The 24593-nt window shown below is 41.4% G+C and overlaps 1 protein-coding gene and 1 pseudogene across 1 annotated transcript in view; one reads left to right on the top strand and one right to left on the bottom strand.

Moving 5' to 3' along the window:
• The window catches only part of tnrc6c1 (trinucleotide repeat containing adaptor 6C1), a 77828-nt gene that overhangs the window by 29367 nt on the left and 23868 nt on the right, over positions 1-24593 (bottom strand). The window contains exons 2-8 of the mRNA XM_048611117.1: positions 23774-23803; positions 17214-17271; positions 13923-14068; positions 11194-11343; positions 3939-4079; positions 3298-3417; positions 1122-1205 (exon numbers count right to left, since the gene is read on the bottom strand). Coding sequence (XP_048467074.1) covers positions 1122-1205; positions 3298-3417; positions 3939-4079; positions 11194-11343; positions 13923-14068; positions 17214-17271; positions 23774-23803 — 729 coding nt within the window. The remainder of the gene's footprint in view (positions 1-1121; positions 1206-3297; positions 3418-3938; positions 4080-11193; positions 11344-13922; positions 14069-17213; positions 17272-23773; positions 23804-24593) is intronic.
• On the top strand, positions 2736-2855 carry LOC125485909 (annotated as a pseudogene).

Raw genomic sequence — 24593 nt, 5'->3', positions numbered from 1 at the left:
GTTAATACAGCAAGGGTTCTTTGCTAATTGCAGTTTTCATCTCTGTCAGCACTCTTACTTGGACTTGCTGCCGACACGAGATGACTGGCTGAATATCTTATTTGCTGTGCTTACAACATTCGACAAAAGAAAAAAAATAGTAAAATTAACCCCTTCATGATTATTTCAGCAAAATCAGCATTAGTATATCCATATGAAAAACTTGGCAATCCATGGGACATGAAGTAGCTTTTGTTTCGTTGAAAAGCAATACTATATTGCAATCAATTCACAAATTAGCAAAAATGGATTCTATGCTTTCCAAGGATTTGCAAGTTCACTTTTACACCAATGATATGTATAAAAATCTAAAACCTTTCATTTGTAATTCAATTCATTTGCTATGTAATAGAATCCTGCGCGCAACTTTGTATTTTGATATTGTATTTCTTACAGGTTAAGTGTATTGTTTTTTGATAAAACTAGTTTCTACACGTGGTGCTGGAGGAACACAGCAAGCCAGGCAGCAGAGGAGTAGGAAAGTTGATGTTTCGGGTTGAGGCCTCAAGAAGGGCCCCAACCCGAAATGTCACTTTCCTACTCCTCTGATGCTGCCTGGCCTGCTGTGCTCCTCCAGTTCCATACTGTGTTATCTCTGACTCTAGCATCGGCAGTTCTTACTATCTCTAATTTCTAAATGTGTTTTCTTCAGGGTGCAAAATGAAGGAATAAAATTTAGGTGCGGACTTATTTTTAAACACTGTCCTTTCTATGTAACTTCACCAATATGTATAAAAGATGCACTGAACTGTTTTGAACCAAGGGGATAATACAAAGACAGAAGTTCTATTATTCCTTGTCAACAGTACTACATCATTAGCTAGTTACTGAGAGTGATCTCTGTTGAAATACCAAAACAGTGAAGAGGAGCAGGCTGATTACTATATTCTCAAATTTATAAGAGGGGACAAACATGATGTTAACAAAGATAATTCAGTGATTTGAAAAATCATTAGTTAGATAAATCAATCATGTGCACATCTCTATTCGTAGAGGTTTATACCAGAAAAACCTCTTCCATGCACTATTGTCATCTGACTGCAAAATGTCTTGAAGTTGGGCTGCAAGTTTGCTATACCTACTTGCTGCTCTTGTTGTCGAATGGTTCCAGAAACATTACGTTGGGCCTGTAACATCTGCTGCTGGAACAGTAAACGCTGGTAAGCCTGCAAGTGCAAAATGCAAAATGAATGTGAATAAAACCTCAAATGAAAGAGGCCAATGAATTTCTGGAAGTATTTCAAAAATATGATACAAATGTTCCAGGTTCATCTGGTAAAAGTGCAACCAACCCTTTCAGCTTGATATAGTTTGTTATTTCCGATGGAAACTGCAGATTTAGTTTTCTTTCCCGAATTCCCACTGCATGTATGATTCACTAAAGTCAAACTCCAATTTATTTGGAATTAGCTGATTGAATTAACATTAAGCCCATTTCTTCACACCAATTTTCCCCAAGGAACGACACAATTTCTGTACTAACTTATTTACTTTAAGAACAGCATGATTTGTTTCTAAAATGCACTCTTAACACTGCCATATTAATGTCTAATAAATAACAAGGATTCAGCTACTACTAGTTGAATATTAGTGTGGTATTTTCCGAGATGATTACTCCTTTCACACTGCGCTGACACTTCTACTAGTATGTGGTACTGGGGAAGGGTTAGTTGAGGTAGTTTTCAGTCACCAATCCTCGTTTGTCTTGGGCCTAACTGGTGATCAATGGGAATAGGATACACCTCTGTACAGCGTATAGAGAAGAGGCACTGATGTTGAATAATTTGACCATTTATTGCATGAAAGCAAAAGCGGAATTACATTTGTTCAGACCAAACTACCAGGACGTTAGACAGCTGGTTCAGAGATATCTGCTCATTCCAAAAGCTAGAGTAGAACTCCTTGTCTTCACCCCCAGTCGATTAATGACATCATTGGAATGATAAACCCTTCAGAACAAATACCTTACATTATGCACCTCCCTAAAAGCTTTTCTCCCCAACTTGAAACACAATCATAAGTATAACTATATTATATTTTACCTTGAACCCATCTCTCCACCAACCCAACGCTGACTTCACAAATACAAGTGGTTTTGATGTCTCACTTTTCTCAGAATGGATTCTCTGACAGCTTGGACGAATGGCAGGTCTATTATTGTCAGGATCTTAGGGTACAGGTATATCTACTCCCTCTCAAAGTTGGACTGGAATATCTTGTCCCTAACCATAGGGTATGAGAGACATCTGTACTATGGGCGGAGCTAATGCAACACTAGCATTAACCTCGTCAGAGACATTACCTTAGACAACAATTTGATTCTCTTGCTCACCCTACTTCAATTGTTTCAAAATTGGGAGAGTGCTCCATCTCAGAAAAAAAGGAAAAAGTTAGGGGAAAAACGTCAAATAATTTAAGGCAACAATTAAAATGTACGTCATTTTTGCCAACGGAAATTATATTGACACAGGCTATGGGAATGTATGGAGTTCAGAAGCTTTTCACTTTTTGGGCTAAAGGACAGCATGATAGGTATGGAAACTATGGAATAGAATACAAAGTGATCCACAGAATCAATTGGTACAGCAGCTTCATGGTCAATATATCCATATTTTGAAAGCTGAATTGATCCTGCAGAATCCAAATATTAAAATATATGATTGTTGTTTCAATGAATTTTGATTACCTTTAAATTTTCCTACAGCCATACTAGTCTGAAAACCACCCAATCTCATCTGAATTCAGAAGCTAAGCAGACTCAGGCTTGGTTAGTACTTGGACGGGAGACTGCGTGTGCATACCAGGTGCAGTAAGCTAGGGGTAGCTCCGTGGTTAGCACTGCTGCCTCACAGCACCAGGGACCCAGGTTCAATTCCACCCTCAGGCGACTGACTGTACGCAGTTTGTGTGTTCTCCTAGTATCTGCATGGGTTTCTGCTGGATGCTCTGGTTTCCACCACAGTCCAAAGATGTGCAAGTTAGGTGGATTGGCCATGCTAAATTGTCCACAGTGCTAGGGCTTTGTCGGTTAGTGCGTTAGCCATGGGAAACGTAGGGTTATAGGGAAAGGGTGGGGGGGGGGGAATGAAACCGGGGGGTGGGGGGAGATGAAATGAATCTGGGTGGGATGTTCTTTGGAGGATTGGTGTGGACTTGTTGTGCTGAATGGCCTGTTTCCACACTGTATGGATCCTGTTCTAAGTTATCACTGTCTTAATGATTCCAATCCGCATAAATGATGACAGCAACATTACTTACCAGCTGCAGCTGATAGAGTTGGTTTAACATAGTCATATGCTGAGGATTAATTGGCGAGGCTAATAGTGCAGGGTTGAGACCCATGTTTTTTGCTGCAAACTGCAAGAGCTGTGCTTGAACCTTTAATGAATACAGAAAAATACTTAAGCATTTAAAAATCACCAAACCAACATTTTGTACTTTTAAAAAAGCCTTTCCTGAAAGTTGCTGATTCCTTAGCTGTTTCAATTTCTGCACTTTTTAAAAACTGTTTGCATAGTTTTTAAAATCTTGTTACAAATATCATGAGGAAAAATGCTACACATCATATATCAAATCCTTATCTCAATCCAAACATGCCAATTTAATCAATTTGACAGAAAGGTATCATATTCAAATTTTATTGCAGAGACTTCAATTGTGAGCCAATTGATATGCTTCACAGCCAGACTCATACATTCACTACGAGAAATAAAACATCAACTAGAATGAGTCGTACACTGGTATTGGGAGGTACAAAATTGAGGTACATAGTACCCTATATATCATTTTCCCTTGGCCTAAAAGAAGTAGCATGACAAAGGTCCTAAAGAATTCAGGAAATTTGGTAGATATGAATTGAACACATTAGCTGGCTGCTCATGACGAGCAATTTTATGTACCTGAGGGGATAGAAACTGAGGCACTTGAGCACGAAGACTAGGCTGGGATGAGTTAAGAGGTTGCACTGGCGGCTGCGGTTGCTGCTGCATGGTCCTGGCTTGTGCTGCTCCACTATTGCCAAACATACCTAGATTGCCACTCTGCAATTACAGAAAAGAAAAATGACAGAGTATCAGACAAACCCAAACTGGAAACAACTGTACATCTTGGCTCCAATACGGACGTATCTGAAGGTTTTCAATAGCATTTTGGAGGAAGATTACCAAGGGAAAACAAAGGAGACTGCAAAAAACAAATGCCATTCATTTTGTAGCTTCAAAAAGTATAGTCCAATTCACAAATTGCAACCAACGAGAATCGTTTAAATTAACGTATTTAATTCAATACCACAAGCAGCAAATAGGTACACAAGAAATGTAAAAAAAACTAGCAACCTGTATTTCTTAACCTTTTAAAAAATATATAAATTTAAAAAGTCAGATGGATGACCTTGAGGGAAACATGTCCAACACTTAGCACGCTGAATTAAGGTAGGAATTAAATGTCAAACTCCACTTTTGATCAAAAATGAAAATTGAAACTTTACTTTTCTCAATTGTAACTTTTTTTTAAAATAAAGAGGTGGAAAAGATCTCAGAAAGACATTGAGATCTTCTCAACAGAAATTTTATATGGAAAGCAAGTATGTTTCAAAACAAAGTTTAAATAAAAGTTTACATGCATTGGGTGTGGTTATAGTATAGGTGATGCCTAGCAAAACAGCACAAGTTCATTCCTTCAAGGGGTCTCAATTCATGCAAGAATAACGGCTGTGCTTTCTTGTAAACCATTACCAGCACACACCATATGAAACAAGTATCGCAGAAGATAAATTATCTTCAATTACGATGGTTAAGTTGGTTGAGAATGTCAACCACGTTGACATTTTGAGATAATGCAGTTTGGATGGGATAATTTTTACCAGAATTGGCTTCAAATCAGCAGTCAGCCAGAATTATGCAAACATTCAACTCCAGTTAATCTGAACAAATGCGAACCATTGCAAATGCAGGAACACAAGTAAAAAGAAGCTGGTGTTGGCCAATTGACCTGAGGGAGCTGTTCCACCATTCAAAAATGTCATGGTTATCATTTTCCTCAACTCCACCTTTCTGCCTGAACCAGCATCCCATGAAAATCACAGAACCCACCTGACAGATAAGAACAGGAGTGTCAGACATCCTGTTCACTCAGAGCCGTCAAGGTCAAGGACTTTGCACAGGTAAATAAAGACTGACTTGCTGACAGGACACTGGCCTCTGTACAGTTATTTCAGTGCTGACAACAGAAAAGCACAGTCTTGAAGAAATTCACTCGCAACAGTTGCCTTTAAGTTGGGGTAAGCATTTCTGGCATCATACCATTACTTGGGAAGCTTGACTTGTTCAATCCTGCTGTCAAAGACTACGCCCAGTACGTGGAAAAAATGCATATTTTTTCCAGGCAAATGACACTGGGGCAGATGAAAAGCAAGGAGTAATTGTCCTTGAGCTTGTGGACCCGCAGCTTTGTTTGGTTATTAGGAACCTAACTTTCCCTCAGGCACCAGATAGTAAAACTTTTCAAGAGTTTACAGATTTAGTTGAGAAATATTACAACCCCAAGCCTCCTCTAATTCTGAGACACTATCAATTTTACTCAGCAATTTGAGAACCAGGGAAATCTGTATTGGGATTTTTGACTAGATTAACACGATTGGCAGAGGCACGTGACTTTGGTTTAATCCTTAATGAGATGTTGAGACACTGGTGTGTGGGACAAATGATATAACCATACAGAAGCACCTAACTGAAACCCAACTGGACTTCAAACATTCACTACAATTGGCTTTACTATTGGAAAATGCGGCAAGTGAAGCACATGAGCTGCAGGATATTTTGATGGAAGTGGATACCCTTACCAGTCTGACTGGGTTTGGGGAGCACCACTTGAGTGAAGTCAATTATATAGCCTCACTCAGACCATATCCTGAACAGATGGACTCTAGGTCATCCCATAGCAAAACCCCAAAACAAAGCCAATTTTCGGCCAAACGATTAAAATTTTCTTCTGCACAGGGAAGACAAGCCATTGTAGTTGCTGCTGGTATGCGCACTCCAGACAGCAACAGAATTCACCCTGGCAAGTCCACCTGCATCTGGTTTGGAACAGTTAAATTGTTTAGCAACATCCAAATCAAAACCAAATTAAAATAAACGGCTGATTAAATGGTCACCTAGTTCTAATGGAGGTTGATACTGGCATGACTGTTAGTGATTGCAGAACTAGTCTTTAACAAAATTCACTCTGGACTCCAATCCTTAGGTTTGCACAAGACCTCAGCTAGACTGAGAACCGACATTGGGGAACGTTTACAGGTTAAGGCTACAACTTTGGTTCCAGTCTATTATGAGAAGCAGCTGGTTCAGTTAGCACTGACTGTAGTAAAAGCATCGGGCCCAAGCTTGATGGGGTGAAATTGGTCGAGAAAGATTCACCTAGATTGGTTCAACATTTTCAATTAGAAAATGGCTGCTTGAATGAAGTCCTAATTGAAAATCCAGACGTTTTTTCAGGAAGGTCTAGGGACCATCAAAAGAGACAAGGCCACCTTGCGTGTTGACCAGGAAGCAATCCCACAATTCTGCATGGCCCACCAAGTGCCATTTGCCTTACAGGCAAAAGTAGAGGCAGAAATCAGATTGCTGGGAAGCGATGGAAGTTTGTGAAGTTTGTGGAGTAGGCAGCACCGGTTGTACCAATTGTGAAGCCTGACGAGTCAGTTTGCCTTTGTAGGGGTTTTACACTGATGGCAACCTGCTTTTTGCAGCTGGATAAATATCCAGTCCCTCGCATAGAGGATATATATGCAAAGCTGGCAGCTGGGGGTGGTGCTGTCCTTCATGAAACTGGACATGAGCTATTCGTACTTGCAATTGTGGTTAGATGAAGATTCCCAGAAGTATGCTACAATTAATACATTAAGACCTTGTACCAACATACAAGACTGCCATTTGGGATATTGTCAGCCTGTACAATTTTTCAGCAGACGACAGAGAACATTTTACAAAGATCTACCCCAGGTTGCTATTTATTTAAATGATGTGCTAATATCAGGCAAGACCAATAAGGAGCACAACGAGAACTTGGACATCATTCTTAGATGTTCCTTCCAGGCAGGTGTATGCCTGTAGAAGGGAAAAACGTGTGTTCCAGGAGCCCCAAGTGACCTAACTGGGCTACAGAGTCAACAAGACTGGGTTACACCCGCTGGAAAATAAAGTGAGAGCGATCAAAGGTGCCCGGAACTTAGGTCTTTCCGTGGGCTGGTAAATTATTACAGATAGTTCATACATAAGCTGGCCTCCATTCTGGCATCTTTGCTTCAACTTTTGAAAAGACCAGCTTGGAAATTGTTGCGTAGCCAAGCCACAGACTTCAGGGAAGTGTAGAAACAGCCACCATCCTCCAAGGTGTTAGCACGCCATGATCCCAAATGAGATCACAATCATAGAATCACAGAATCCCTACAGTGTGGAAACAGGCCCTTCAGCCCAACAAGTCCACACCGACCCTTGGAGCATCCCACCCAGACCCATCCCCCTATAACCCACACACCCCTGAACACTATGGGCAATTTAGCATGGCCAATCCACCTAACCTGCACATCTTTGGCCTGTGGGAGGAAACCGGAGCACCCGGAAGAAACCCACGCAGACACGGGGAGAATGTGCAAACTCCACACAGAGTCGCCCAAGGGTGGAATCGAACCCGGATCCCTGGCACCGTGAGGCTGCAGTGCTAACCACTGTGCCACCCCACGCGATACCTCCCTGTACAGCATCAGAGTACTATTACCTCAGGTGACCCAATAGAGAGGAATGCCCAATAGCACATCCAGGACTTTGGCTAATGTAAAAGCGTAAATACACCCAGACCGAGAAGGAAGGTTTGGTGGTCATATTTGGAGTCAGGAAGTTCCACCAATACCTTTACCGATGTAAATTTGTAATAACAATGGACCACAAACCCATTATGTCTACTTGAAGAGGACAAGGCAGTGCCACCCTTGAGGCCAAGTTTGGCAGTGGGTTCTAATACTAAGTGCGTTGAAGTACAAGTTGGAACACTGTCTGGAAAGCCAAGTAGCAAACATGGATGCATTGAGCTGCAGATACACCACCAGTGGTACCGCCACTGGAACAGTCTATAATGGTTTTAAACTTTTTGGACACCCTTCCAGTCACAGCTGACAATATTACACTTTGGATGCAGAAAGATTTGATCCTGGAAAAATTCAAAAGCTGATGGCAATGGGGGAAACAAAAGGGCAGTCACAACCAGAACTGAAACCTTTTTGGACCTGGAGAAACAAGATCACAGTCGACCGCATATTATTATGGGTAGCAAGAGTGATTGTCCTGAGCAAAGGTTACCTCTAGAGGCTGAACTCCATCAGGGTCATCCAGGAGTTTCCAAAATGAAGATGTTGGCAAGAAGTGATGTCTGGTGGCCAGGACTGGATGCAAACATGGCCACATCGGTGGGACAGTGCCCACAAGGACAAAAACTACTGCCAGCAGATTCTCCACATTTGCGGGAATGGCTGGGTAAACCCTGGACTCGGTTACACATTGCCTATAATCGGTCCTTTCATGGGCTCAATGTTCTTAGTCATTGCGGATGCCCATTCAAAGTGGTTGGGTCGGCATTCATCAAACACAGGGACAACAACTGAAAAAACGCTCGCATCTTTTGTGAAAGATGGATTTTCCCCAAAAGTGTTGGTCACAGATAATGGGCCATCATTTGCCAGCATAGAATTTGAGTGAGTATTTCTAAAAGTCAAATGGCATTCAACATATAAGAACAGTTCCATACTTTCCATCTTCTGAAGGTCTGGCAGAAAGAGAAGTCCAAACTTTGAAGGCAGGCTTAAAGAAACAGCCTACAGCTCCAGTACACACCAAACTGTCCTGGTTCCCATTTGATTATAGGTCCACCCCTCATGCAACTACAGGGATAGTTTCAGCAGCATTGCTAAAGGGAAGAATACTCCACACCAGGTTAAACCTGATCTTCCTGGACCTGATGCAGGGTGGGGTGTGACAGGAGGTCAGGTCCAGTGACGTATACGATTTGGGGAGGTGTGACATTCTGAACAAGCATGTGGGCCCTATGAAATTGCAAACTCGCAAAGGGTGCAGGAGCAAAAATGTACCTGGCTCCTTGACAACCTTTCCAATTGTTCCAGAACCCATAGGTCCTCCCTCTTCATCAAGAGTTGACAATATCTCAGAATCTGAGATGGACAAAGTGGATGTTGCCACTTCTACCACCCAAAGAGGAGAATGAATTTCTTCCGAGATGCTCCAGATGCAAGAGATGAGCTACTGTGCGTTACATACTGCCCATCTAAGAGACAGAGTTGGAGGAACATGACTTGGTGCTAAAACTCGCCAGGAAGAGCTACGAAATAAAAGAACCAGCCTACATCCTTGGACTCATTGGGGAAGGGATGTAGTAATTGTAGCAAAGTCAGCAAGGTTGACATCATAAAATGAGTTCCCTGATTGGGGCTGGTCCAATCTCGAGGCCTTGACTGACAGATAAGAAGAGGACTGTCAGACATCCTGTTCACTCAGAGATGGCTCTGAGGGAGTTGGATCAGTATCAAAGAACAAAGAACAATACAACACAGGGACAGCTCTCCAAGCCTGCGCCAACACATTTTGCCCTTCCATACTAAAACTGCCTTCACTTACAGGATCCGTATCCCTCTATTCCTTTCCTATTCACATATTCGTTCAAGTGCTTCTTGAAAGCTGCTACTGTGTCTACTTCCACCACCTCCGATCATGGACTCTCCATGTGTAAAGGAAGGGTGACTTGGTGACAGGATACTGGCCTCTGGAATTATTTCAATACTCATTGGCAAAAAAATTTACTGGCCTTGCAGGTTATAAAAGCACAAAAATGGGAGTCAAGATTACAAGACCATAAGAAATAGGAATAGAAGTAGGCCGTTTAGGCCCTCAAGCCTGCTCTGCCATTCAACAGGATTATGGCTGATCCAACATTTCTCATATCCACTTTCTTGCATTTTCCCCATAACTCTTGATTCTCTGACTGATCGAGAATTTATCTATTTCAGCCTTAGCATCCATAAGGATTCTGTCCCCAAAGGCAGCAATTGCAACTGAGCTTCTTACATTATTTTGAACAATAAAATATGATGTAGGGTAAATGCAGTTATATGTATAATTCAAATAATAAAGGGCTTTACACAGCTCCACAACCTCAAATACAAATTCAAATTTTGGAAATATTAGAAAGCCTTAAACTAGAAAAGTCTCAAACATTTTGAAGGAACAGATCCTTTAAAATTAGCACAGATTTTTGCAAGATTGTAATTATGATGGCTTTTATATTGGAAGAGTAATTTAGTCGTCTTCTCTACATGATCAAAAAACACAAGTTCAGCAAAACAAGAGAAATAATGAGCAAAATTGTAAACACTCAATTCCCTCAAACTTTACTGTTATTTAATTTTAAAACAGCTAATGCTTCAAAACAAAAACTGCATGAAGTTCACATTCACATGAAGATTCTTTTTAAATTTATGAACAAATGAACTGAAACATTTTGATGAAACACCAAAGGAAATTTGAATAGCAAATTCTCAAGACTAATGACATGTGCATACTAAACAGCATCAATAAATTTACTAATTTGACCTGAAGTAGTGCGCAAGAACATATTCATTCTTTAAATAGAACAAATTGAAAAAAGGGATTCCTGACATGTATTTGCCAAATATCCAAACTAATTTTATATACATATTTACTTCCTCCAGCTTGTTTTGGAGCTATTTGCCAAGTATAAGATTGTAAGCATGATTTTGTTAATCTACAAACAAAATAATTCAATGAGACAGCAGGAGGAAATTGGGAAAGGTGCTCGTTTCAGTTTGAGTTGGTCAAGGTGTGTCATATTTGGAAGGGAGCATGGGGGATGAAATGCATCTTTAAGATTTACAAATTACAAGTTTAATGCAAAATTAAACCAATTATGCTTTTCAGTCAGAATAAAAGCACATGTAATCACCACAAAATGGCAGGTAGATTTCTTGATATCTGCTCAGAACAAAATATTTCTGCTTTCTCTAAGTTCAAGAAGCTTGCTGTTTTAATACTGAGTGGGTTAAAGCAATAATTCATGAATGGCCAGCCTTACCTGTCTAGAAGAATTCAAGTTTTGCATGCCCAGCCCCGAGGCAATGGCACCAAGGGCCTGATTAGGGTGTGCACTGTTTGAAAGGGCAAGCTTCAGGCTTGGTGAAGGCAAAAATGGTGAAGTAGGGGACTCTTCCACTAGGCCGCCATCCTGATTAGAGAAGGATAGGGTGAGCTGTGCAGTGCCAACCAAGGCACAGCATTATTATCAGGGAAGTGCAATGGATGTCACAACAAGCACATAAGAGGAATTCCATTGGTTTAAATAAAAATTGGATTAAAAAGGATGATGGAAGTGTGTGTTCCAAAGACAAAATGATGGTGGGTTGGGAAGATAGACAGAAAGAAGGAGATAGAGAGAAGGAAACAAAAAAAAAAAAAACAGAGTTAAAGTGCATGACTAAAAAACCTTTTGTATGCTAAAGATGTATGTGCAAAGATCAAAAGCAGCAATTGCTGCAATATTAAACGAACACGCTGCAGGCACAAAAAAACAGTGACAGGAAATTCACAACCTCTATTTCATAACATTTGCCTTACGCTGAAACTAACAAGTGCACGTGTCAATATTTGAGGCTTGCGGCATGTCATAATTTGGCTCTACTTTCAAAACTTTTGATTATATAATACCTCACCTCCATTTAAATAGAAACCAAGTATGTATCATAGGAAATTTCTTTTGATGCAGGACTGTAACAATTCACTGGTCGATGTTAAATGTAGGTACAAAGATATTTTTCTGACAAGTTAATGAACACAGTTACACTTTTACATAAAATCTAATAAATGTCTAACAAACTATTACCAAAACAACCAAATGTGTTAAAGATCATGTTTTGCAATTAACATTAACAACAGAAAACTTTCAACGTAGAAAAGATCGCCAGCATTTTAAAGTAAAAGTGAAAAAATAAACAGTAGTAGACAAGGGATCAAATGTTCATTAATGTAGGAAGCAATTAAGGGTAATAGCACATATGTTACATATCCACATGTTACTGCATTAGAGCCAAGGTTGGTATATTAAATGTCAAAAATCAGAGGAACTAAAAAGGTCATTTGTGCAACCAAGCAAACTTAATTAAAATCTTTTAGTGAGGAAATGTGACAAATAGACCATGACTACTAAGGGCTTAATGTATAAAAGTTGCATGGTTCATTAACAAACAAATAACAGACGATCCAGAGAGTGTGATAGAATACTCTTCATTTGTCTGGATGGGTGTAGTGTCAACAACATTTAATACATTTGGCATTATCCAAGACAGAGCAGCCCACTTGATTGGCATCCTATCCATCATCAGCAACATTCACTCCTTTCACCACAGACATACAGTGACAGCAATGTGCATCATCTACAAGATGCACTGCAGCAAGTCACCCAGGCTCCTTTCACAGCATCTTTCAAACCTGGATCTTTTACTATTTGGAAAGGTAAACGCAGCAGATGCAATGGAACACCATGACCATGCTCTCTTCCAAGTGACATACCATCCTCACTTGGAACTATTTCACTGGTCCTTGACTGTTGGGTGGCCAAAATCCTGGAAGTTCCTTCCCAATAGCACTGAGGGTACACCTAAACCCAAGAACAGCAGTGGTTCAAGAAGATAGCTAACCATCTTCTTTGCCCAGGCAATTAGAGATGGACAATAAATGCTGGTCAATCCAGTGACCCATACTTTCTACGAATGCATAACAAAGAAACCTTCCCCAAAAATATACTAAGAAGTAAAAATGAGAGATTTTTACTGATATCCCTGCATGCTTCAGATTCTTGAAAACAATCATTTTTTCAAGGGACGTCTCTTTGAAACATTACAGAAACAGGTTCATATTGTGTTTAACTTCTAAATAATATCACAGTCAAACTGTAATCTGATCACCATACAATCATTTGTCTTCCCATTTTTCTGTATCCAGAGCTGAAGGCACTAAACCGCAGTAAAAATGAGTCAATTTTATAACCCTAGCTTTGCCAAACCTAAAGTATTTTGTGAATCCTGGAAACATGAACAATCTCTATTACAAAACATTCGAGTCTACTGGAGTCACTTGCAAATAAATATTTTAACTGTGGCAAGTGGTTCTAACATGGCAAAATACAGCTCCTCTCAAAACAGGTTAATAATACATTTGACTTCCTGTAGCAACAATGTGAAACACTGCCATAAAAACATCTTGGTCAGTTCACAAACCAATGAAGTGAGAAATCCAGGTTTTTAAAACTGGAGCCGAAATATGTTAGTTCTCTTCACTAATAGAAATAATATGTGCTGTACATGGTTAAACACATTCTATTGACCATACTTTAAAAAGTACTACTTTAAAAAAAGAGTCTCATTTCACACCATCTTGATGTCAGTACAGAACGTTTACGAAAGTACAAAACCAAATAGGGTAATTGGATTCTGCCCACTTTGCTTGATTACATTACTTGAAAATAGAATTCCAAATTAAAACTTTACATCTTTACTTTCAAAAGGGAATTTTTCGTTCCTGCAGACCACCCTGTTAGGTCTCAGAGTTGCTTGAACTGCTGTGAGGTGCAAGGATTTTCCAGTTTAGTTTTCTGCTCAGAGTACAAAACAATGCATGAATATTTTATCATAACCCAGACAGCTGGTGATTTTTTTTAAAAACAAAGCAGTTTTGTTCATTAGTCTAAGGAACTTGACATCAGGACATAACTATTTTTGGTTTATTTTCTGTCATTTATTCGTAACAAACCTTGTCAAAAAAGGTGGGCCGATCCATGGAAGACTCTTTGGGGATAGTAGGTGGTCGGCAGCCAAGTGGTTTAGAAACTATTCCATTGTAATCTGACATTCCCATTCCACGTTTGTCCATCTCCACTTTTTTTTCTAAGAGTGTACCTGGAAAAGGGGAAAATCCATCTTAACATAAAATAAAAAGGAAAGAAAAGAGAAGACAAACATTAACTTCAACTAAAAATATCGTTTGGTGACTGTAGGTAAAATAACAGTGTATACAAAAATGGGTTGAAGAGACTTGTTTTGTGCTGTAGACTTCTATGTCTCTAAGAAGAACCTAACATTGAGGTCATGTTGTAGGAAGCATTTTGAAGGTAGAAACTGACATTATGTTCATAATTTACCACAGTAACATATGCCAGATCATCTGGTGAACTTTAAACATAGAAAGTCTCAGAAATTTCCATAGGGAAGATACTGAATAACTACAACTAAAGATAAATATTGTAAAGCAATTCATAGTTAAAGTTTGTGAAATTTTCAAGCACAAAAGCCAGAAGGTCTAGTATGATATGCATTTCAAAACACTGCTGAAGTCTCAGCAGACACAAACCATAGTTTTCAAAAATCTTTGCAAATGGAATACTGCCACCTCCCTCAACCCGCAGGGCATGAAGATAACAATTATTCTAGACACATTTAAGAAAGTAATACTAGTAAACTCTAAACTTCTAAAGCAATTAATTTTGATCGACAAACCAAGTCAAACTTAATGAAATTGTACAAAGGGTGGAAATTAACAATCACAAGAAGCAGGTAACAATCAAAAACATTTTGGTTTTATGAAGGAAAGATCGCGTGGACAAATCAGAGTTTTGCTGAAAAAAACGCAGCTGCTATTATAGACGGTCATAAAGCATGATGATACGAGACTTGTTGGACACATTAGGCTTACACCACATCGTTCAAGATAATGATCAGGTGAACGAAATGTACCTCATTGTCTTTAAATACTGAGGAATGACCTTAGCTAATGTAATCCATGTTTCACAGCTTGTATCTTTTGGAGGTGGACCCTACAGAAAAGGAAAACAAAAAAGGGGAAACGGAAAAGAGAACTTTCCAGTTTCCAGGGACTGAAACTGAGATCAGAAACTAAAACATCTGAAACAATGAAACCGGCTGAAATCAAATAATGGGACATATCAGAGTTTAGATAATAGTCTCAACAATTTTATTTCCATTCACACATGGGATGTGGGTGACATTGCCTGAGCCTGCATTTATTGACCATCCCTAGTTGCCCTCAAGGTGGTATTGGCGGTGAGCCGCCTTCTGGAACCATTGCAATCCATTTGGTGAAGGTGTATCCACAATACGTTTGGGAAGGGAGTTCGGGTTTTGACTCAGTGGCACTAGAGAAACAGTAATGTATTTCCAAGTCAGGATGGTGTCTGGTTTGAAGGGGAACTTGCAGGTGGAGGTGCTCCCATATATTTAGGGCGGCACGGTGGCACAGTGGTTCGCACTGCTGCCTCACAGCGCCAGGGATCCGGGTTTGATTCCACCCTCAGACAACTGTCTGTGTGGGTTTCCTTTGGGTGCTCCGGTTTCCTCCCACAGTCTGGAGATGTGCAAGTTAGTGGATTGGCCATGCTAAATTCCCCATAGTGTTGTGTACATAGGGATGTGTAGATTAGGTGGGTTTTAGGGGAATGGGTCTGGGTGGGATGCTCAGTGGGTCGGTATGGACTTGTTGGGCCGGAAGACCTGTTTCCTCACTGTAGGGATTCTATGAAAATTCTACGGAATATCAAATTCTGAGGCAGTTTAAGAAAGGATCATTTCTGCATCACCCCTCCCCACTTGGGGAGAATCTAGAACTAGGGGCATAGTTTCATAATGTCACTTTACGTTATGAGGAAATATTTACTTTTATAAAAGGGACATGAATCTTTGGAATTCCCTACTCCGGAGAGTTGTAGAGGCTGAGCCACTTAATATATTCAAGGTTTGGGTACATAAATGTTTGAATGTCAAGGGAAGCAAGAGTCATAGGATATGGATGGGAAAAAAGGAACTGCGGCTAAGATCAGCCATAACCGTTACTGAATGGTGGAACAAGTCCAAGGGGCCATATGGTTAAGTTTAACTCAAAGATTGAAGTTCACATTGGACATGCAGTGGGATGGAAACCATGTGACAAACAGGAACAAAATCCAACAGCGCAATACATTAATTATTCTATCACCTAAGCACAACTGGTCTGCAATATTACAATTTTACAATAAGTTTTGCAGGGCCACAGCAGATAGCTGAATGTAGCAGGGTCACATTTTCTTTTTTTTTGAAATACTGGCAAAAAGCAACTCCAGAAAAGATTCATCAATTCAACCATAAGCCCAAGGAAGGAACGGTTAACATTTTTGATTGGACCAGCTATAATCCATGATCAGATCAGAGGACACAGAAATACACACAGGCAAGGAATCAGGCCATCTGGAAAAGCAATTTGTAAACCAAATCAATGGTCATCTGTATGGAGAACAAATGTGACCGCAGAAGAATTTTTTTTAGAACAAGTTGAGGGGAACATGGGTCGTAATTAGCACCAGCTAAACACAGAAAAGACATTTGTCATTAAGCCTGAAGGCCAACTAAACCTACAAGATCTAAAGGGAGAGAGCAAAAGTGGGCTTGTCTTTAGAACAAAGTACAGAATGGAGAATGACTTTTAAATATATAATTAGATGGCTAGATAAGTTGCCCAGGTTCTTTTTTTCTCTAATTAACTAAATAGTCAGGTCACCTTATGCTAATTGGGTGAAAAGCCATTAAAGATCAAGGAACAACCATTAATCACACTTCCCTGTTGCTTGGCCACAAGTAGATACCACCGACCAGGCAGTGGGAAGCAGAACCCAAAGTTGGCATGGTTTTTATTTATGGTTATAAGGATGCAATATCACTTTTAAAGCAATTGTTGTAGATTTCAACAAACCGTTTTATGAAGAAGAGATCAATTCTGAATGCTATAACCAGTGAATTAATGAAACTGAGCAACTGAATGGAGGGTAACACCCAAGCCCATTATAATTGGGATTGAAAGCCTTAATTACATTATTTGTTTAAAACATTGTGGGCTGTTTTCTTAAATTGGGGTTGACAGATCTGGCAAGAAGGCCTAAATCAGGCTTAAAAAAATGTTATTTGTAAGCTAGGATTTAAATTTCTAATGATTATGTTTATGTGTCAAAGTTTCTATAAGAACAAGATTCCACTTCAGCACTCTTCCTTCAAGACTTACCCATAGCTTGATCTAGATTCAGGTTATTACTTTTCAGAGCCTCTTCTGCTGGTTCCCTCTGTAAGGTAAATACAGGCAGTGGTACATTAGTTGATTACTGGCATCAGAAATGCAGCTAGGTCACAGCAAAATAAATGAAAATATTTGGATACAGTTAGGTTGGAATACATGGTATCACAAGAATATCACTGATATAATCCAAATTGCTGTCAAAGTTTGATTTCTTCCTAAAAAGTTAACTTCAATTACATGCATTTGTCACGTAGGTAACCACAGCAGATCTGAATCTAACCCTTGCAAAGGTTGCTGAAATTTGTCTTTTTTGGTATCGCCTGACTCAGACAATAGGAGGCTGAAATTTACTGTGTAATTTCTGGCAAGTTTTATTGAAGGTTTCTCTGAGCCCTGGTGAGATTTCTCTCACTATTCTCCAAAACTTGCCTTGTTATTTATGTACATGCTGCTACTGCACCCTGCTTATTTTATCTTCCCTCTGACCGCAGGAGGAAGCACTCTCCACTGCTAGGATCTCCTGGGATTTCCCAGTGTCAGTGACATTTTTAAATCAAGTTATGCCTCAGGTAAAGTGCTGCCAGCCGACAGTTGCTCTTCAGCACATACATTGTGGGAGGGGGAAACAAAAAGGAAACGCTTCTTAGGGCACACGTGGTACGGCTAGTAATTCATTGAAAATACAAGTGCAAATCAATTGCTATTTAAGAACCTTCCTATACATGTTACTTGTAGCCTCATTAATCTTAGAATATTATCTAATCCCCAATACCCTTCTCTCCCCTGGTCCAATCCCTGCCCACGAACATCTGGTGACTCCTCTGATGCTTTAGTTGGTTTCAAAACTTTCAGTTGCAGCCTCCTTACCACAGACGTGCAATCCCTTTACATGTCCATTCCCCACCAGGAGGGTCTTAGGGCTCTCTGCTTCTTCCTGGTGCAAAGGCTTGAACCATCCCTACCTACCACCACCCTCCTCCGCTCAACCGAGCTCATCCTCACCCTCAACAACTTCTCCATTAACTTCTTCTCTTCAGAAGAGAGGGGGGTGGCCACGGGTACCCGCATGGGCCACAGTTATGCCTGTCCCTTCGTGGAGTACGTGGAACATTGCTTGTTCCAGTCCTATTCCAGCCCACACCCACAACTCTTTCTGATGATATCAGCTGCTTCCCTCTCTTATCTGGAATTGGAAAAGTTCGTCGATTTCGCTTCCAATTTCCATCCTGCCCTCATTTCCACCTGGTCTATCTCTGACTCCTCCTTTCCCTTCCCTTCCTCAACATTTCGGTTTCTATTTCTGGGGATAGACTGGCCACTAATATCCACTATAAACCCACTGAATCCCACAGCTAGCTGGACTATACATCCTCGCACCCTCCTTCCTGTGAAGACTCCACCCCATTCTCTCAGTTCCGCCATCTCCGTTGCATATGTTCAGATGAGGCCAACTTTGACAAGGGAGCCTCCAAAATGTCCACCTTCTTCCTCAACCGAGGATTCCCCATCACCATGTCGACAGGGTCCTCAAACAGGCCCGAGCCATCTCCCACACTTCCGCCCTCAGCCCCTCTGTTCCCTCCTGCAACAGCGATACGGTTCCCCTTGTCCTTACTTACGATCCCACCAGCATCCACATCTAGAAGATCATCAGACGCCATTTCTGCCACCTCCAGACACATATTTCCCTCTCCTCCCTTGTCCGCCTTCCACAGGGACCATTCCTGGTCCCTACTCCTTCACCCCTAGCAACACCCACAGCCCCACACCACCTTCCCCTGCAACCGGCAAAGGTGCGACACCTGCCCATTTACCTCCTCCCTCCCCTTTATCCAACAGCTCAAATATACCTTTGAGGTAAAGCAACACATCACCTGCATTTCCCAGAATCTAGTCTACTGCATTCGCTGCTCACAATGTGGTCTCCTCTACATGGGGAAAACAAAGCGTAGACTGGGTGACCGCTTTGCAGAACATCTCTGTTCTGCTCACAAAAAAAGACCCTGAGCTACCTGTTGCCTGCCACTTTAAACACACCACCCTCTTCCCTGGCCAACATGTGTGTCTCTGGCTTGCTGCAGTGTTCAAGCAAAGCTCAACGCAAGCTGGAAGAACAGCACCTCATTTTCCACTTGGGGACCCTGCAGCCCTCAGGACTCAATATAGAGTTCAATAATTTTAGGGCCTAACTCTCCCATGTCGCAGTCCCATATCCCACACATTAGATTTAGTTACCACATAGCCTGCCATTACACACCACCTCTTGTTAGTCACTAACAGTCCCCATTAACAACTACTCAGTCCTAGCCAGATCATTATCAACTCCTTTGTTTATCCAATTGCTCTTCTCTCTCTTTGGGCTCTATCCTATTGTTTACTCCCTACTCCATCCCCCTCCCTATTTTCTGCATATAAACTGACGTTTTCCCAGTTACCATCAGTTCTGAGAAAGGGTCACCGGATCCGAAATGTTAACTCTGAACTTTCCTCCACAGATGCTGCCAGACGTGCTCAGCTTTTCCAGCAACTTCTGTTTTTGTCCCCAGTGCCCATTGTAACTTGTAGCTCTCCCTTAAAAGCTAGCATGGTTGTGATCAAGGATGTGCAATCCTGTAGTAACCCATTTCCTTCAAAGCACTATCGGTTCCTCCTCTTATAAGTTGGGTTTCCTCTCTTCAAAACTATTTACCTCTATACATCCCAGTATACTACATCTAATCCCTAGCTTGGAGTTCCCTAATTCCCCTATTACAGCAGTAACTCCTGATAACCCCTCAACTTTCATAAAGCTGACCTCTAGGACTAGCAGGCCACTCTAACTGTCTTGGACAGATATCCCCAACTGATAAGTGATCAAACCCTTGACTGATCTGTGCACAGCTCCTTGGCTGATGTACCATGAATCCCCAGACTAGTTGTACTGGACCTGCAGGCCGAACCATGGCCCACTTCCCAGAAAGTAGAAGTACAGATATCTTCACACTGACTACTCTAAACGGTCAACTGATCATGCCCAAGTCCCCGGACTAAGCACGAATACTGTTCTTGTCTCACTGTGCTGATACTATCTAGCTGATGGTTATTTCTTTTGACCTGACTGAGGGCTAATCCTCACAGAGTTTGAGACATGGCCATTCAGTTGAACCACATACAGTATTTTGTATGCGCACTGCTGGCATATAGTACAGGAATGAGATTGACATAGCATGGCGCACCCGTTCATCCTCGTGGCAGATCTCCAACCAAATTATAGTAAGGAACTGCAATTCATTGCTGTTCCATTATAGTGTTGCTATTGAGGCACTTCGTGCACAGGGATAGGCATCCAAGTCAGGGACTGAACCAGGGTGCTCCCTCAGCCAAGTTAAAGGCTCATGTATTTCTGCCTTACATTGCTTTTTAGCGCAGACACAAACTCAAGACAGCTTGTCATGGTTTTCAGCATTGACAAGTCAAATGGCAGACATAGATCTACAGCACAGGAAAAGACCCTTTGGCCTGTTGTGTCCCTGCTATTGCCAAGGACAATTAACCAGTGATACTCACATTCCATGGCTCAAAAAACAAAGTATCCAACTCACTGATATTCATGGTGTATTCGGTTCCCTAAAATTTGGTGGTGTAAATAATTAAGTAGTAGGCATTGGATTTGATACAAAGCTTTGCAAAAGTCAAGACAGAAATAAGGTGACGATCTGCAAGAATTTCCTTAAATGGATTCAGCGAGGTCAGGATTTTCCTTTTTTTAAAAAGTTTGGAAAAAGGCCAGAAAGTTTAAGCAGCTGGTAAAAAGGACAAACACACCATTCTTAGTTTTACAATAATTAAATCTACATACTTATGGTCTGCACAAGAGTCAACTGTGACACCTTTCAAATCATAACTTCCCAAATTTGACCTTTGCCCCTCCTGGGTTTTTAATGTTTCACCACAGTGAACAATCTGCCTGTATCGTCTCAATCCTTTCTTAAAGTATCATTGGATAATCTCAAGTGCCTAATTGTAAAGTGCATTTTTAAATGCAGCAATCAGAATAACTGTTGAACATGTTTCTCTAAAATAATCACTAGCTTTCTTTTCTGTTCAGTGTTTTGCACTAATGCTCCATTTAACACGTACCTCCAGAAAGAGGTTTCCTACTAGCAAAATCAGTTAGATTATGTGGTTGCAAATTCAACTTAGTCATAAGAAAATACTATGGATGCAATCTTATGCTTGTGTATAGAGGCCCATTCTGTCTTCGTGAAACTTTTTTTTTCCAAAATGCTGCTTCAAGTTTCTGCAGTGGCTTCTGAACTCAACCCAACATGCCAAGGTTTGTTAAATAGTCTTCCTGGGGAAGTCTCATGTCATTTTTATATTGCTATTATGAAGCAGTTTTACCTTTACAAGGTCCATGACATACAACAATGCCCGTCAAGGTTTGATAGCAGATGTTTTGTCCCCTTACTAGCTGACATCCTCAGCACTGTGCAGCCTCCTGTGAAGCGCTGTTGTCTTGTGCTGGTTCGAATTTATATGGTCTGGTTTTTGCTACTTCGGGTAGGTGCCATTTTAGCTGTGCGTTATAATGTTTGGTATATTGGGGTCTAATTCAATATGTTTGTTGATGGAGATGGTGGACAGACTTTGGACAGATGGTGGAATCAGTGGTGAGTTACCTGCTGCAGGATTCCTAGTCTTTGATCTACTCTTGTAGCCACTGTACTTCTATGGCTGATCCAGTTCAATTTCAGGTCAATAGTGTTCCCCAAGATGTTATAGTGGGGGATCCAGTGATAGGAATGCCAACGAATGTCAAGCAGCATAAGTTAGATTGTCTCTTTTTGGTCATTGCCTGGCATTCATGTGATGTGAATGTTACTTGCCATTTGTCAACCCTAACCTGGATTTTGGCCAGGTCTTGTTGCATTTGAGCAGTATCTGAGGAGTTGTGAACAGTGCCGAACACTGACATTCTGAAAAAAGGAAAGTTATTGATAGAGTGGCTGAAGATGGTTAGACCTGGGGACACTACTCAGAGACTCGTGCAGAGATTTACTGGAGCTGAGGTGACTTAGCTCCAATAATCATCTTCCTTTGTGGCAGGTATGACTCAAAGTCGAGAGTTTTTCCATGATTCCCACTGATTCCAGTTTTGGAAGGCTCCTTGATGGCACACTCAGTCAAATGCAGCCTTGATGTCTAGAACAGTCACTCATGCCTCACTTCTAGACTTCAGTTCTTATGTCCATGTTTGAACTAAAATGTAATGAGATGAATGGCTCTGGCAGAATCAAAACTGGGCATCAGTGAGCAGATTATTGCTGGATTAGGTCCTGCTAGATAGCACTGTTGATGCCACTATCCAGCATTTTGTGATGATTGAGAGCAGACTAATGGGGTGGTTACTGGCTCAGAAGATGCCAAATGTACAGGAACAGCTAGGCTAGGGCTGCAGCACTGTTGCTGCAATGTTGTCAGGGTCCACAGCCTTCCAGTATCCATGCCTCCAATTGTTTCTTGATATCATGTGGAATATATTGAATTAGCATTGGACTGGCATATGTAATGTAGGGGACCTCTGGAGGAGGCAAGATACAGCATTTCTGGCTGAAGACTGCCTCACCCCCATCATTGAGGTTGGAGATTTCTGTGTAGACCCCTCCTTCAGTGAGTTGTCCGATTGCCCACCACCATTGATGATGGGATGGGCAGGACTGCAGAGCTTACACCTGATCCATTGGTTGTAGGATAGCTTAGCCCTGTCTCATGGATGTCAAAATTTGAGTTGCTAGATCTCTTCAAAGTCTGTTCCATTTAGTTTGGTGACAATGCCACACAACACAATGTAAGGTATTCTCAATATGAAGGAGCAACTTTGTCTCCACAAAGACTGTGCAGTGGTCACCCTTATTGATACTGTCATGGATAGATGCATCTGCAACAGGTAGACAGACAAGGATGAGGGCAAGTATTTTCTCCCCCAATTTGTTGGTTCTCTCACCATTTGCTGCAGTTCCAGTCAGGCAGCTGTGCTCTTTAGGACTCAAGCAGCTTGATCAGTAATGCTGCCGGCAAACCATTCTTCGTGGTGGACACCAAAATCCTCCACTCACCACCCTCAATGCTTTCTCCAAATATTGTTCAACATGAAGGAGTTGCTGACCCTGATTCCCTGAGCTAATTCTCAGGTTTGTTTATATGCATCTATATACGAATGTTCATATTTAAATAAGATTCCTGGAATTGGAGATGGAGGTTCAGACTCATGTTCTCCACCCACAACTGTGGATCAGGCCTAACTGGTCCTACTCTAAGGTCTGGACACAAAGACTGTAAATCAGGCAAACTTTGGGGCAAGGAATCTGTCAAGGCCAAAGATGCAGAGGTGCTGGCATTGGACTGGGGTGGTCAAGGTCAAAAATCACACAGGTTATAGTCGAACAGGTTTATCTGAAGACACCTGAATGAGGGAGACTCTGAAAGCTTGTGTCTTCAAATAAACTTGCAAGGCCAAAGATACAGGGACCTATTCGAAAATTCATCCCCTCCTCAAGATAACCTACCTTTGTTTGTTTCCAGGCCAATCCATGCAACTAGAGAAAGGCCAGTACATAGTAATCAGCAGGAGGTCTTTTTGCCCATGTTTGTCCAGAAACATCATCGAATTCAATGCTGAGGATTTCCAGGACAAGTCCCATCATCATTAGCACCCCCTCGCAGACGAGGAGGACTCTCTTCCACTCAGAGGTTGAATCTGTAGGTGGCTGCACAGACCGATGCAGCTTCTGCAGGCTTTGTTACACTTGGGGCAGGTGGCAGTTGTGGGAAGGGGTGGGTCAGCATTGGTGTGGCAGCGCGCTCCTTACGCTGTTATTGCCTGGATTCCACTTTCTCCCCAACGGCAAGTCTCAAGGTGCTCAAAACCTTCCCAAATGCTCCTCCTCCACTTTGGATGGTCTTGGGCCAGTGATTCCCAGTTGTCTGTGGAAATGCTGCACTTCACCATGAAGCCTTAAGGGTATCACTGAAGCGCTTCCTCTGTCCTCCTGCCATTTCGGAGGTAGGAGGGCGGCATCTGTTTGGGGACTCTCATGTCAGTCAAGCGGACGACCTGCCCAGCCCATCGCATCTGATCAAAGCTGGGCAGTGCCTCGATGCCGGGGATGTTGGCCTGGTCAAGACGGTGGTGTTGCTGTGTCTTTCTTCCCAGCAAATTAGTAAGATCTTACGCAGGCAGTATCGGTGGTACTGCTCCATTACTTTGAGGTATCTGCTGTAGACAGTCTATGTCTCGGAGCCATATAGGAGGGCAGGAATCACAACAGCTCTGTAAAACCTGAGCTCGGTATCAGATCTGATGCTGTTGTACTTGAATACCCTTTT

Source organism: Rhincodon typus, chromosome 23 (genome assembly GCF_021869965.1).
Source record: "Rhincodon typus isolate 14 chromosome 23, sRhiTyp1.1, whole genome shotgun sequence".
Taxonomy (NCBI): domain Eukaryota; kingdom Metazoa; phylum Chordata; class Chondrichthyes; order Orectolobiformes; family Rhincodontidae; genus Rhincodon; species Rhincodon typus.
Note: the sequence above shows the minus strand (reverse complement) of the source record. Positions and strands in the feature narration are given on the sequence as shown.